The sequence below is a fragment of the Macaca thibetana genome, chromosome 16 (assembly GCF_024542745.1).
Source record: "Macaca thibetana thibetana isolate TM-01 chromosome 16, ASM2454274v1, whole genome shotgun sequence".
Lineage (NCBI taxonomy): Eukaryota > Metazoa > Chordata > Mammalia > Primates > Cercopithecidae > Macaca > Macaca thibetana.
The window spans coordinates 43,466,364-43,481,442 of NC_065593.1; the positions used below are offsets into that span (position 1 = coordinate 43,466,364).

Consider the following 15,079-nt stretch of genomic DNA (forward strand, 5'->3'; position numbering starts at 1 on the left):
CTGAAGGACACCTAACCTCCACCCCTGCCCTTTCTACTGCTGCTACCCAGAACTTCACACCAGCATAGCTTCAATTTGCTCTGCTCATTTAGATGTAGTATCCACTCTGCAAGGTGCTGAGCCACAGGATTATGGAGATGATGCTTACTGAGCACTTTCCACACACCAAGGTCTATGCTTTACATGCAGGCCCCTTACCTAGTGCTAATGAAGTCCTTCAGAGTGGTATGATTGCCATCCCCAGTTTACAGATGGGAAAAATCAAGGCTTCAAGAGGTGAAGTCATTTGACCAATGACACACATTTAATGGCTGTATCAGTCAGCAACTTCTGCGTAATAAACAAGCATTCAATGATAAGCATTGATTTCTTATTGCTGCCTCTGTGGGTTGGTAGGGGTGGCTCTGCTTCCAGTTACAGGTCTGCGAGTGAGCTGAAGCAGCTCAGCTCCACATGGCTCTCATTTTTCTAGGATCGAGATGATATCCAGGGCAAGTAGTTCTCATGGTAGAGGGAAGAAATAAGTGATGTGACTTAAGGCCTAGTCATGAAACTCACACATTCACTCTGTCCACTTCCACAAGCCAAAGCAAGCCATATGGCCAAGCTCAACATGAAAATCCTCCCAAGGAGATGAAGATGAGGAAGAAGTGAACATTTCCTGAAAAATACTCTATTCTTCCATGGTGGAAGAGCAAGGATCCAAATACGGGTCTTCCTGGGTACTGTTTCCTCTGCTTTTCCTTCCTATCATGCTTTCTCCCTGAGGAGGAAGGAAAGCTTAGGTCCAGGGTCTTAAAACTAATTGCAATGAAGATACTTTCACATTCCATGAAACTTATTAGTACGTTTCTCTTAATTCCAACTTTGGTTCAGTTTGAAGAAGCATCTTTTTGCTGTTTGCATGTGCCTCCACTTGAAAGGGACATATACTAACCACAGAACTGATGGGAACTTTGGCAGTTCAAGTCCATCCTGACCTAAGCTCTCTCCAACTCCTGCCTGGCATGGTACCTCCAGTGGAAATCAGTCATTCAGAGGGACACAGTGACATTGCCATTATTGCCATAGTTACCAGAGAAGGCACAGAGATTAATTCTAGAAGGGATTGGTCTTCTGCAAATCTGCCCTTTGAAGGTCATTGTAACAAAAAGCCAATCTAGGAATTTAAGCAGAGTGACATAATCTGCTGACAAAAGGATTGCCTCAATGCTTGGTTGAGAATAGACTACAAGGGGTAGAGTCAACAATAGAAGAGGATTGCAGCAACCCAAATGATGAGACGATGGCACTCACCATGACCAGGCTGATGGGGATTGGCAGGGAGATGGTGAGAAATAATTGGGTATATTTTAAAGAAAAACCCAAGAGACCAGGCACAGTGGCTCACACCTGTAATCCGAGCATTTTGGGAGGCTGAGGCAGGTGGATCACGAGGTCAGGAGTTCGAGACCAGCCTGACCCCATCAGGTCAGGTCAGTAGAGATGGTGAGACCCCACCTCTACTAAAAATACAAAAAGTAGCTGGGCATAGTGGCATGCACCTATAATTCCAGCTACTCGGGAGGCTGAGGCAGGAGAATCACTTGAACCTGGGAGGCGAAGGTTGCAGTGAGCTGAGATCACACCATTGCACTCCAGCCTGGGCAACAAAGCAAGACTCTGTCTCAAAAAAAAAAAAAAAAAAAAAAAGCCAAGAAGTGTACTGATATATCTGATAATACGTCTGATGTTTTATGTGAGAGAAAGGGGAGTGAGGGATGACTGTAAGGCTTTTAGCCTGAGCAACTGCAAGGAAGACATTTTCATCCACTGAGATGGGGAGACTGTGGATGAAGCATATTCGTGGGTGGGGAGGAAATCAGAAGTTTTGAACATGTTCAGCTTGAGATGTTTATAAGGTACCCACGAAGAGGTGTGGAGTAGGCAGTTGGATATATGAGTCTAGATTTCAGGAGGGAGAACTGGAGATATAAATGTGGAAGACGTTGGCATCCAGATGGCGTTTAAATGTTGGTGAAATCCTGGGAGTAAGAATAAATAGAGAAGAGAGGCGGGACATGTCCTCACTTTTGAAAGAGCAACTCAAATCTCCATGACTTAGGATTGAAAATCACTTCTAAAGATATCTTTAAAATCCCACCCTGGAAGAGGCTCCCGCGTGGCTGCCTCATCGGCTCGCTGAGGTGGTGCAGGGAGCTGCTGCAGGCATGGAGGCACTGGGGTGAAATCACAACATGGCAGCTGGAAGAGACACTGTCCATTTGCCCAGTTTGTAGGATTGGGCACAGAATGAATGACCAGGAAAAAAAAGGGGGAACTGTGCAAAATCATTCTTTTGAGTCAGTTAAAAAAAAAAAATCAATGCCAGGAAATTCATACAAGGAGTAAAGAGGGAGAATCTCGCCAAGAGGATTGGGAATTTTGGAAGCTACATATTATGCTGGTAAAGGCACCACACCCATGGGAGGCAGTGTGTTCTAGTGAAGAGAGATCTGGGCTCCTATCCTGGCTCTACCACTTCCTTTTGTTGCCTGACTTCAAGCAACCTTCTAAACACCTCCCCCATCTGTAAGAGGAGGATATCAATGCCGATGCTGAGATGCTTGGCTTGAGAATCAAACAAGGTAATGAGTCAAATGCCTGAACAATGAGCGGTATAAACTAGGTGTACAATGAACGTGTATTTCTAAGTTGTCCTAAGGTACATGACTGTCAAATCCAGCTTCCTTCAGGGCAGGAGGCAGGTTGCTATGATGCCAAATAAAAATTATGTTGAAGGTAAATGCAATACAGGACACAGAGTCAACAGAATTTGCTTACTTTAAATGAAACACCACTCCTGTGCTTGAATCCATGCAGTGGATGGTAATGATTTAATGAGATTCTACTACTTTCCTTGCAAGCTTAGATTTCATATGTCTGAGTGAAACTTATAAAACACTCTAACTGGGACTGACAATGAAAAAGACCAGCCTGAACTAAATTTGGGCTGAATTTAGAAAGTCTTCTAAAGAAAATCCATTTTATTAAAGTCAAATTCCCCTTCAACAGATTGGAGGTGAAGACTGAAATCATGACATTGAAAAATAGATTTTCTGAATGGATTTTCTGGAGGAGATACTGGTAATTTACTTGAAGTATTTTAATTTTTTAATGTAGTGTATACGAATAATACTAATATCTCTCATTTTTCTTGTGTTAATTAATTGGCATTAATTAACAGAATCCCAATTAAATAAAAGGTAGTATTCTTATTTTATCTACCCGATTTCATTAAGCTAGCATTATTTTTTAAAGAGATTTTATGCTATTTTCAAGTGGCTAAACTAGTGACCGATGGAGTGTAAAGAGGCTTCTTAAGTGGGTAAGAGGGAATAGTTATTAGAACACTGCATATAAAACACTTTCTTCCAACATCCTAGGACAGTATTATTTTAGTAGCTTCATTCTCCTTCAATGTCACATGCCCCATTCATTTCATGGGTAATAAATACAGTGGTGAGCTTTAGTCCAATAAGAATCCAAAAGATCACAAATTTCAAATTTAAAAAGGTATGGTGGCCGGGCGTGGTGACTCACGTTCATAATCCCAGCATTTTGGGAGGCAGAGATGGGCAGATCACCTGAAGTCAGGAGTTCGAGACCAGCGTGGCCACCATGGTGAAACCCTGTCTCTACCAAAAATACAAATATTAGCTGGGCATGGTGGCAGGCACCTATAATCCCAGCTACTTGGGAGGCTGAGGCAGGACAATCAGTGGAACCTGGGAGGTGGAGGTTACAGTGAGCCAAGATCACGCCACTGCACTCCAGCCTGGGCAACAGAGTGAGACGCCATCTCAAATAAAAAATAAGAAAAAAAAAAGAGATACGGCTATTGTCTTAAAGTATTTCCTCTAAGGAAATAAAACCACACCACTGAAGGCATCTGGAGGAGAGCTTTCAAATACAGCATTTTAACACGTGGCACAAGCCCCTTAAAGCATTTTTTTCAGTCTTACCCGTTTGTAACTTTGCTTTACCCGCTATAACTTTATAACCTCCCCCAACCCCCAGATATTCTATTCAGCTAAAAGATGAATGTGTAGGCCAGGACAGACTAACTTGGAACTGCCTTAAACTTCTCAGTTCTTTGGGAAGTGTTTTATGCGCCGCTCCTCAGAGGGACGCAGTGTTAAATGTGATGAAATATGACCAAGGAGTTTAAGCATATTGCTCCTGGTGCCTTTCTCTATGCTTAATTGAACTTGTACTCTCATTTCAAAGGAACGGCTTTGGAAATGTTTTCACAGAATGCGAAATGCAGCACACCACTTTCCATGTTGCAATCTAAGTAGTTACTCATGTCAGCAAGGAACAGAACAGGAGCAGCTCACCTCCATGAATCCAATTCTCAGAGGCCCCTTTTTTCATTTATTGTTTGTGTAAAACAAAATATCATATTACTTCATTCTTTAGTAATTGCCTTTTTTCATTTCAGTTGAATTTGCCTCAGATTACAAGAGGAAATGTCATTCTATATGAGAAAATTGCCAAATAGTTCCATATTGATCAGGAACTAGTCCAGTATTGATCTCTGAAACTGCCGTGCCTTGTTCTCATTGGAATAGTTCTCTTTGAATGGGAACTTCATAAGCAGGAAGCCGGGCAATATTAAATCTCATCAGTGGTCCACATGAGTAAGCACGATGCATTTCACAGAGGCTGCCTGTTAAATGCAGACTGAAAAAAAAAAAAGCTCAGACCGAGGGAAAGTTTTCCCCCACCCACCCCATGTGGTCCTAGGCGTTTTATCACAGTGTACATCTCCTACAAAAAGAAAAAGTCAGCTTGGGAGTTGTAACCATGACTAAGAACTCAGTATAAGATAAATCACAGGTTCATCAAGAACATGTCAAAAAACCAAAGGTTCAGCTGTCAACTTCTGCAGTCATTTGAAATAATAAAATTGGGTGATAAACTACACACATATATTCTACACTTATTGATTATCCAAGATCCAAGGGGTCTTCCTTTACTGTAAAGATATAGCCAACACATACAAAATTACAACACCGTCATACAAAAATTTGACCTGCCTAAGATAAATTTGGCTAACAAGCTTATTTATGTTGAAAGATGTTTTTGGATCCTAATACTTGAAGATGCAATTTTCCAGGACTGTCTGGTACCCTCAAATAAGAGGTTACACTCTTTTCCATGAAGGAAGAATGAGTTGCTGGCAAAGCTACCATTAGAACTCAGACTTGAATTAGGACTCTTGACTTGACATCTAGGATTTGCCCTTTATAAGCTATTTTCTCATATGACAGGTAAATAGCTGATAGAGATATGAGAGAAAGATGAAAGAGAGAGAGACAGAAAAAGGGGATAGGTAGAGAAACCTCTCTGTAAAACTATTCATGAAACTTGATTTGAACATCTGTCCTCACTTCCACCAATAAACATCCTTAAAGCAAGCAGAGGCATGCAGGATCACTCCCACCGGCCTCTGAGCTTCACCCCAGATTTGCATCTTTGTTCACAAACAACTCTGACCCCCTCTAGATCTTTGCCATCCTTACTCATGAATAGAGCCATGGAAGTTTAGAGAGAAGAATCGCCCTTCTGGTATATTGGTTCTCAGTCTCCTTTCTGTCTATAATGCCCAGACGATAATGCTGACAAGAACCAAACAATGGTTTTCTGCTGGCTGCTGCATGGACAAGATAGTATGTGACTAAAAACTAGTTCCCGGCCTAGTTAGCCCTGGAAAACACCCCAGCATACCTTGACATTAGGGCTGAAAACTTCTGTTTTACTCATGTTCTTTTCTTGGGTCCTTCTGCTTCTGTCCTATCAAACATACCAAGCAAGCTTCAATAGAGAGAAAAGAAGATGTAAAAACTTTAGCCAGTGTCTTTCAAATCCCAATACCTAAAAGACAGACACTGATTCAATGGCAGCCTCTGAGGCAGCATGATGAGTCATGAAAACAAACATGACACATTAAATGCACACCGACTCAGCAATGTTAATATGAAGGTACAGGAGTCTTTGGTATGGAAACATGGTAATACCATAGGGAGATGGAAACAGGGCAGGCAATCTCACCCTAATGTCTTAGGGTGTGACACATGGGGGCGGGGATGGTATGCAGCATGTATTTAAGCTGAGGACGCTGACTGGAACCTCAGAGATGCTTCCCCTCATCCGACAGATGATGTCATCTCTTTCTCCCTTGCTTTTGCCCAGCACTGCCGGCAAGCAGAGCCGCTGAGCAGAAACCATTTCATTCGTTCATTCAAGCAGTGTTTACTATACACCCATTATGTGGTGGACTCATGCTGGCATTTGGGGGCTCAGAGATAAAAGATGCAAACCCTTCCCCTGAAGGCGCACAGTTTAGTAGGGACAGTCAAACAGGTAAATAATGATTGGCAAGCTAATTCAGTAAATACAGTGAAAGAGGTGGGCACTGGCCCAGCTGGGGAAACCAGGGAGTCCTTGAGGAGAGGAACAGTAGTTATCCCAGGGAAGCAGGGCAAGGACCCTCCAGGGCAGGGCAGGAGGATGTGACAAACCTGGACCGCACCTTGTGCTAGGTGCTTGAGAAGCATGATCCCGTTTATTCCTCAAACAAGCCCATGAGCCAAGTACTCCAAACATCTGCATATTACAAATGTGGAAACTGAGGCTCAGATGGTTACCTGTGGGTCCAAGGACACACGGACAGTGAGCAGCAAAGTCCGCTCCAACTGAGATGTGAGTCTAAAGCTCACTCTCTCCACTCTGGGTCTTTCCAAGTTCTGCTGTGTGAGGATACAGAAAGGGCAAAAGGTAGAGTATACGTATTAACAAGATTTGCAGAAAGAACACAGTGGGGAATGAAAATGTCAGGACAGCAGAAGCTGCCTATGTCCTCTGATGACTGTTGCATCTTGGAGAGGGAGCGGACAACGAGGGATCTCCTGGCAGGACCTCAGTGGATGTAGTCTGGGGTATCAGCACTATGGTGTTTTGGAAACTTGCTGTGTGTAAGAAATCCCTGAGCATAACCTTTGCCTCTTGCTCCTAGCCTATACCACACCTCGGCCCCCAATATTTTCCACAAATATAGGTGCAGCACAAAGGCTGGTTATAGTTTCAAAGAAACAAAACATGTTCCTTTTATTTACTCCAGTCATGCCTGGAATGCCTCTCTTTCTACTTCTTCACTTCTCCCCACCACCCCAAATAAAATAAAATGCAATAATAACAGCATGCTAGAGTACGCAATGTGTTCCCGTGCAAGCTTGGTTAAGCAAATCACATTGACCTTTAACAAAAATGTGCCGAATGCTTCCTTATCTTATTCAATATGTTAATCTTCAGGCCAAACCACCATTAGAGCAAGCCTCATTAAGTGCAGATCTGATCATGCAACTCCCTGGCTTCAAACCCTTCAGTGGTTCCGCATTGCCTCCGGATGAAGCCCAAACTCCCAGTAGCGCTGGAAAGACCTTCTGGTGTGGCCTGTGCTGACCCCACCAGCCACATTTCTCACAGCAGCCCTCCCTCCCCTTGCATCTCCATGTCCCCCTGCAGCTCACACTCCATTCGTCCCCAAGTACACACCACTCTTTCCTTGGGTCTTTTTCTAGCATTGCTCTGTCTACAGTGGCCTTGACACCCTACCCCACTGCCAGCTACACACTGATCACCTTCTGCTGTTAAAGATGCAGTTGAAGTCAACTCCTCGATTCATTCCTTCCTCAGTCCCCCGCACCCCCGCCCCAGACAAAACTCACAGCCTCTCTTGGGCCCAGTGCAGATTTAGGTCAGTGTCTCTATGATGCCTTCTGCATTCACTTAATTATTTCCTACTCACCTATACCTGGCTTAGTGCCTGACACGTATTAGGGATTTAAGAGGCAGTCAGAGACAAATGCTGATATCCAATGTTAACTTATTATGTTGGCCCCGATATATATATGTGTGTGTGTGTATATATGTGTATATATATGTGTATGTGTATATATGTGTATATATATGTATACATGTATATATGTGTATATATGTATCTATGTACGTGTATATATGTATACATGTATATATGTGTGTATATGTATATGTGTATATATGTATACATGTATATATGTGTGTATATATGTATATGTATGTATGTATATATGTCAGCAATACCATCCCTTTCTCAAGAAACCTAATTTTCAAATCTTCTTTCCTTCTCTAGATGATGCATATTTACTACAGGGGCTTAATATAGAGGAACTATATCCAGAGACCTCTAGTTTCATCACTTATGATGGGTCGATGACTATCCCACCCTGCTATGAGACAGCAAGTTGGATCATAATGAACAAACCTGTCTATATAACCAGGATGCAGGTGAGTTTCTCTCTGGTCCTTTAGCTAAAGGAAAAGAATGATGTAAAAAAAAAAAATCACTGAATTGTGGAATGCCTATTCTAATAGTTTACTAGGACCATTATAACAAAGTCCCACAAACTGTGTAGTTTAAACCAATACAAACTTATCACCTCACAGTTCTGGAGACTAGAGGTTCAAGACCAAGGTGTTGGCAGCATTGCTTCCTTCAGTGGGATGTGAGGAACAATCTGTTGCATGCCTCTCCCCTAGCTTCTAGTGGTTTGCTGACAATCTTTGGTGTGCTTTGGTATTTAAAAGCAGCACCCCAAGCTCTACCTACATTTTTTTTCTTTCTTTTTTGAGATGGAGTGTCACTCTTGTTACCCAGGCTGGAGTGCAGTGGCGCGATCTCGGCTCACTGCAATATCCACCTCCTGGGTTCAAGCGATTCTCACGCCTCAGCCTCCTGAGTAGCTGGGATTACAGGCACATGTCACCACGCCCGGCTAATTTTTGTACTTTTAGTAGAGATAGGGTTTCACCATGTTGACCAGGCTGGTCTTGAACTCCTGACCTCAGGTAATCCATCTGCCTCGGCCTCCCAAAGTGCTGGCATTACAGGCGTGAGCCACCATACCCAGCCTCTACCTCCATCTTTATAAGGTGTTTTCTTTGTGTCTGAGGCTCTGTGTCCAAATTTCCCATTTTTATAAAAACACCTTCTGTATTGCATTAAAGCCTACCCCCAATAAGCTTGTCTTAGCTAATTCCATCTGCAATGACTATTTTCCAAATAAGGTCACATTCTGAGCTACTGGGGGTTACCAGTACCTTCAGCTTATGAATTTCAGGGGTATACGATTCAACCCATATGCCTGGGTTTAAAGAGCCAGCATCCAAAAGGCTTAGCCTGAGCTAATTATAGAAGCATCTCACCTGTCTCAGTGGGAAAAGACAGCCATTAGTTCCCAGAGTGCATTCTACAACTACAGTGTTCAGAAAGCAAGCCAGCAAAATGGAAGATGTCATCATGCATTTGAAAAAGTTGGGTTTTAAAAAGTTAAATAGATTCCATTCTTGAAGGACTTCTGGGGTCCTTAAGTGCTAATACATGTGTCAGTCTTCAAGAGGAAGTGGTATGATATGTAGCGTTTCGCACACATATTTGAATGTGGGGTTTTTTTGGATCATCTCGCAGAGTTAGTACTCGACGGAACTCGACGGAAGGCAGATGGGTCCTCCTGTGTGAGCTCAGCTACACAGCTTATTGTGCTCTTCAGGCCTGTCACCCACCTCTATGAAATGAACACTCCTCTTCTTTATTGAGAGGGGGATAAATTACATGAGTTCGCTCCAGCTCTGACATTCTACGACTGTGGGAGTCTATAACAAATTAAAGGAGAGATGAGCAAAGGAAGCAGAAGCCAATCTCCTTGATGGGATATGTGTTCCCACCTGACAACCATCTGAACAATTTGAAATTCCTTATCCCATCTGTATTGATGAGGACTCACTAGGTGACAGGCAACAGTAACTCCCCGCTTAAGCTTAGAAAAAGCATTTATTCGAGAGCCACAGGGGCATCTTAGAGAATTTAACATCAGAAATTGACATCAGAAATTCACTGAAATGGGAACCCCAGAAGTGCTTTCTCTCTGCTGTCCTCTTGTCACCACACATTCACTTCATTCTTCTCTCCTGCTAGAGACCGTCTTCTTTGGCCTCACAGTCCTGTGGCAGAACACGGCTGCAAACAGTCCAGCCACGTGGCCCTCATAGTCTCACAGAAAAGAAACCAAACTGGTCCAGCTTAGTTTAGCTCTGACCCACGGACCAGTCACTATGATCCAGGTAATACTATGTGGGAGTCATGGAGTTATTGAACCAAAGAGTATCAAAGAACGAACGAACCCTGGAGAAACCAAACCAGATTTCCTCCTTATATGGATGCTGCATTTGAGGGTGACAGAGCGCAAGTGACTTGTTCAGAGGCATACATAGGCTAGTAAGCTAGAAGCAGGGCTGGCTTCATGCACGGAGGCATAGTGGGCCTTCAGCTCAACTGAACCCATGGAAAAAAGGGATTCTGTGGGGCTTATACAGCCCTTTCCTCATACAGCTGATACCACCTAGCTTGGCCACAGTCTCTGTGGTCTTATTTCTTCCCTAGTGCATTTAAGAGGATGGTTGGATCTCACAGCTACTTCTCTCTCCTCAGATGCATTCCTTGCGCCTGCTCAGCCAGAACCAGCCATCTCAGATCTTTCTGAGCATGAGTGACAACTTCAGGCCTGTCCAGCCACTCAACAACCGCTGCATCCGCACCAATATCAACTTCAGTTTACAGGGGAAGGACTGTCCAAACAACCGAGCCCAGAAGCTTCAGTATAGAGGTGGGTGTGGTGGCTCAGAGCGTGGAGGATCTAGGCCAGAGCTCAGTCTCTCTGCTTAGACCTGTTCTTAAAGGCCTGGCATTATCTTCCATCATAGGAATGATGATTATAAATGACAATAACCATCACGCTCCATTTGCATGGTGGTGAAGGTCTTAAGTTTTGATATATGTGATATAGACATCTGTATGAACGCATCTAGGTAGCTAGGTAGGTAGGTAAGTGGGTGGGTGGATGGATGGATGGTAGGTAGATGGCAAGGTGTAGAGGTTTGATATATGTGAGAGAGAGAGAGATATATATATATAACCTTTAAATACACATATGAAACCTTTAAAACCCCTGTAGATCAAGCAAGACAGCTTCTTTTTATTGCCATTTTATAGAAGAGCCCAGAAAGGCTGATGCTCCCAAGGTTATCTGTTAGAACAGGACAGCAAAAAGCATTAGAGCTTTTACGTATATGCAAGAAAGACCCCCTTTTCCCTAGAAGGTTAACAAATACTCTAAAGGGCAGGCCATTAGGATCCAATGGGATAATTTGTGAGTGTATCTTTGCCCAGTGCTATGTCCCTAGAAATGGTTATTATTCCTACTAAAGGGGACATTTAAGGTGACATCTGCCTCCTGTAACTCTGTGATCCACACCCAGCCCTCTCTCTCTTCCCTTCTGCATACTACTAAACATCTGTTAATCATTGTGGTAAACATTCACTGTAGAAAGAGGCACGATGGGGTCTTGGAGGGCCCTGGACTGGAAATCAGGACATCTAAGTCCTGGGCTGGGTTCTAACAAGCTGTACAAACCCAGCCACATTGTTTACCCCCTAGACCTGGCTTCTTCATGACGGTTCCTATGACATCTACTTCACAGTTTGTTAAAGGAAGCAAACAAGAGCCTGGATGGGGAGGCCCTTTGTAGCAATAACATGCTCCCCAAATAGGAGGGCTGTGGTTATTACCAGACAGCTTTTAGAAGCAGCCTCCACCACTACTCCTTGATCCTCCACTTCATTCTTCCTACTTCCCCCATGTTCCCTTCTTTTTTGTCTCTCAGATACACTTGCGTGCCCAAACTACATATTTTCCACTCCCTTCCAGCCAGAACTACCAGAAAAGTAAATACCTAACTCATTCATTGCTTCTTCTCATTAGTCAATACCCCTGTATTGTGTTCCTAGTATGTGTCAGTTAGTTGGGTGATGGGTGACAGACAGGACCCCTAGCCACACAGAGCATATGGTCTACAACAGGAGTCTACACACTTTTTCTATAAAGGACAGAGTAAATATGTTAAGTTTTGAAGCCATAAAATCTCTGTGGCACTCTGACATTATTGTATGAAATCAGCCATTGATAATATGTAAATGAATGGGTATGGCTGTGTTCCAATAAAACTTTATTTATAAAAACAGGTATTGTGCTGGATTAGATGTGTGGACTGTTGTTTTTCCATCCCTGGCCTAGAGCAGTGTCATCCACTAGAACTTTCTGTGGTAATGGGAATGTTTTCATGATAGGTTGATTACTATCCTGCATTGTCCAATACAGCAGCTACTAGCCATATGTGGCTATTGAACATTGGATGGGTGACTAGTACAATGATGCAACTAATTTTTTAATTTTAATTAATTTAAATGTATAGTATGTTGGTCAGTATAGGCCTAGAAAGTCATGGAGAATTGGAAGGGGGTAGTTGAAATGCACATAAGTAAGCAGGCATTTACAAAACAGTCCCGTCCCCTCTGGAGGAGTTCCGTAAAACTGTGCAAATTAATTGAATATGCCTCATTTTATGTTGTATGTGTGATTTTTTTTTCTTTCTCTCTCTCTGCAGTAAATGAATGGCTCCTCAAGTAGGGAACAAAGCCAAGAAGAATCCCACCTCAGTGAAATGCTACAACTGTGAATTGACGTAACCTAGAATGTCCCCCTTCTTGCTTCTCTCTCCTTCTTTCCCCCAAGCCTCATTCATTCTTGGGATTGGCCCTTTCTTCATGAAAAGTGTCTGCAAAACCATGGCAGAGGAATACATCTCTCACACACTCACAAACACACACACAAGCACTTGCACATACATACACACACTCTCTTACAACCTCCATCATGGGAAGTCAAGTTTCAGAAACAAAAGTCTCATTCATAAGGTCTTAGAAGAAAATAACCAGTTAACCTGATTACAATTTTGATACCGTTTTCCTGAACTAATAAATCTACCCAATGAGACTTTTCAGCCTTTGTACATACAAAATTCTTCCAAAAGAGAGAGAAAATACAGCTCTGATGGCATCAAACGGACTTTGCATCAAGTAATTTCAGATAGTGTCCTAGGATCCTTTGAGGGTGCTGGTAGCAGGTGAGCAGGACAAAGTTGACCAAGGACACTTATTTCTAGATTATGATTCTTCTGTTTACTCAACAATTTAAAAAGAAAAAAAAAGGACAGACATTGAAGAGCTACACATTGTATATATATCACCACAGACTATAAAGAAATGGAATTATTTCCTTCTTTGTCACATATCTGTAGTAGGATTTGCCAAGATCAGAAATGACCCATTTGCTGTTTCTTGTTTTCCAAAGGTCATACATTGTGTTTGGTTATTGTTACCAGCTCAATAAATGTGTTTAACGAGTTAATTTCATTTTTCTGGCTTTGGTCTATTCTCCTTCCTTACAGGCTAAGCCCTGGCTCCATGCAACTGCATTCTTTGATTTCACTTGTTCCTTCATCTACATGTTTTGTTCATTTGCAGCCAGTTTTTACTGAGTTTGTGGCAATCAGGAATGCATTTGCTAAGCAAGTATAACTTTAATTCCACTCCATGGCTCGATCATTCACATGAGGTGAGCTTCAGCCTGAGATAGCAGGCGACAGATTTCTTGCGTTTCAAAACTGCCATGCCCCCCTGTGATGCTCCCGTGAAGGAATGCACTTTGCCTTGTAAGTTCCTGGGAAAGGGGTATCTTTTCTCTCCAGGTGCAGCCAGATCTCACAAAGTACAAACGAATGCCTTTCTTTTCTTGTTTATAATGGTCACTCACTGTGTTTGGTTACTGTCAAGAAATCAATAAATGTGTTTAACAAGTTACCCAGTACCTATGTCTGACTTTATTGAGAGAGAGGATGCTCCCTGCTGAAGTCTCTGAGTCCTGCTGGGTGCAGGAGCAATTGCATATGAGACTGGCAGGGCAGCCAGAACAGCCTGTCTGGCCATTCCCAGAGCCAGGTAATTAATACCCTGTTGAGAAAACATATAGGCTTAGCTGCTGGAAGAGAATACTTGGATGTTTGTTCAGTGGCCAAATTAAAAATAACTTTCATCTCTCCTTTCTGTCACACTCTCCTGCAAGGGGGAAAGCTCAGGCAAGGAGAGTCTGTGCAAATGAGAACACTGCCAAGCATGTGAAAAACTTTAGCCCAGTGACTAGATGGATTGACAAGGAAAATTTCAAAACACTCAGTTATTTCATATTCAAAATAATATACTTAACTGGATTTTATCTTTTACTTTTTGCGTCAATGTCAGACACACGGCAGCCTTAGCTATGATGGCATCTAGGCCTATTTCTGAGCAACCTTATTTTTCCAGAGAACCAAATATTCACAAAGGTTTAGGGTGAGCAGGTGGCAATCTTTATTTATGTGGCTTGCTGCTGCTTCTGAGGTAGAATCTTCCTTATCCTGCAGTGGCAGGCAGCGATATAGTATAACAGCTGAAGAATATGGATGGTAAATCAACTTTACTCTGCCTCTTGCCTGCTGTGTGACCCTAGGCAAGTTGCTTTACTTCTCTATCGGTACACTGGGGAGGTTAATAATTGCCTCTCTGAGTTATGAGGCTTAAACACTATGTAGCTACTTAAAGCAGCTTGCACAATACCTGCAATGACTGTGCTATAAATGGTACCAATAGTAGAGCATTTGTATGACCTGCCTATTAAAAGTTTATCTGAATCATATCATGCCTTCCTTTACAGGGTGGTGGTAGCATCAATCACAACAAGGACACCAGAGTGACAGCAAAAAAAAAAAATAGATACCCAGCAGACTGCACATAGATAAATGCCTGCGATGTGTTGAGGAAGACAAGGAAAAGCACAAGTGAGGAAGGAAAGCAGGCATCTGGGTTTCTAGGCCCCACCCCATCACAGCATCCTCTCTGACATTGGGCAAGTCAACTCCCCTCCCTGGGACTGAGTCCTTATTGACAAATGGTTTGGACAAGACGACCTCCCCTGACCTTTGCACTCTTCATTCCCCCAGCTGTGCCTCTCATTCAGTTCTTTAGTCCAGTGAGAACAAAGAAAAACTCAGTCTCTCACCCCTAGGG

General features: G+C 42.8%; 1 protein-coding gene across 1 annotated transcript in view; it reads left to right on the top strand.

Moving 5' to 3' along the window:
• CA10 (carbonic anhydrase 10) overlaps positions 1–13,385 on the top strand; it is a 540,135-nt gene extending 526,750 nt beyond the window's left edge. The window contains exons 7-9 of the mRNA XM_050765092.1: positions 8,216–8,370; positions 10,571–10,745; positions 12,583–13,385. Coding sequence (XP_050621049.1) covers positions 8,216–8,370; positions 10,571–10,745; positions 12,583–12,605 — 353 coding nt within the window. The 3' untranslated portion in view covers positions 12,606–13,385. The remainder of the gene's footprint in view (positions 1–8,215; positions 8,371–10,570; positions 10,746–12,582) is intronic.
• Positions 13,386–15,079: the final 1,694 nt, after the last annotated feature.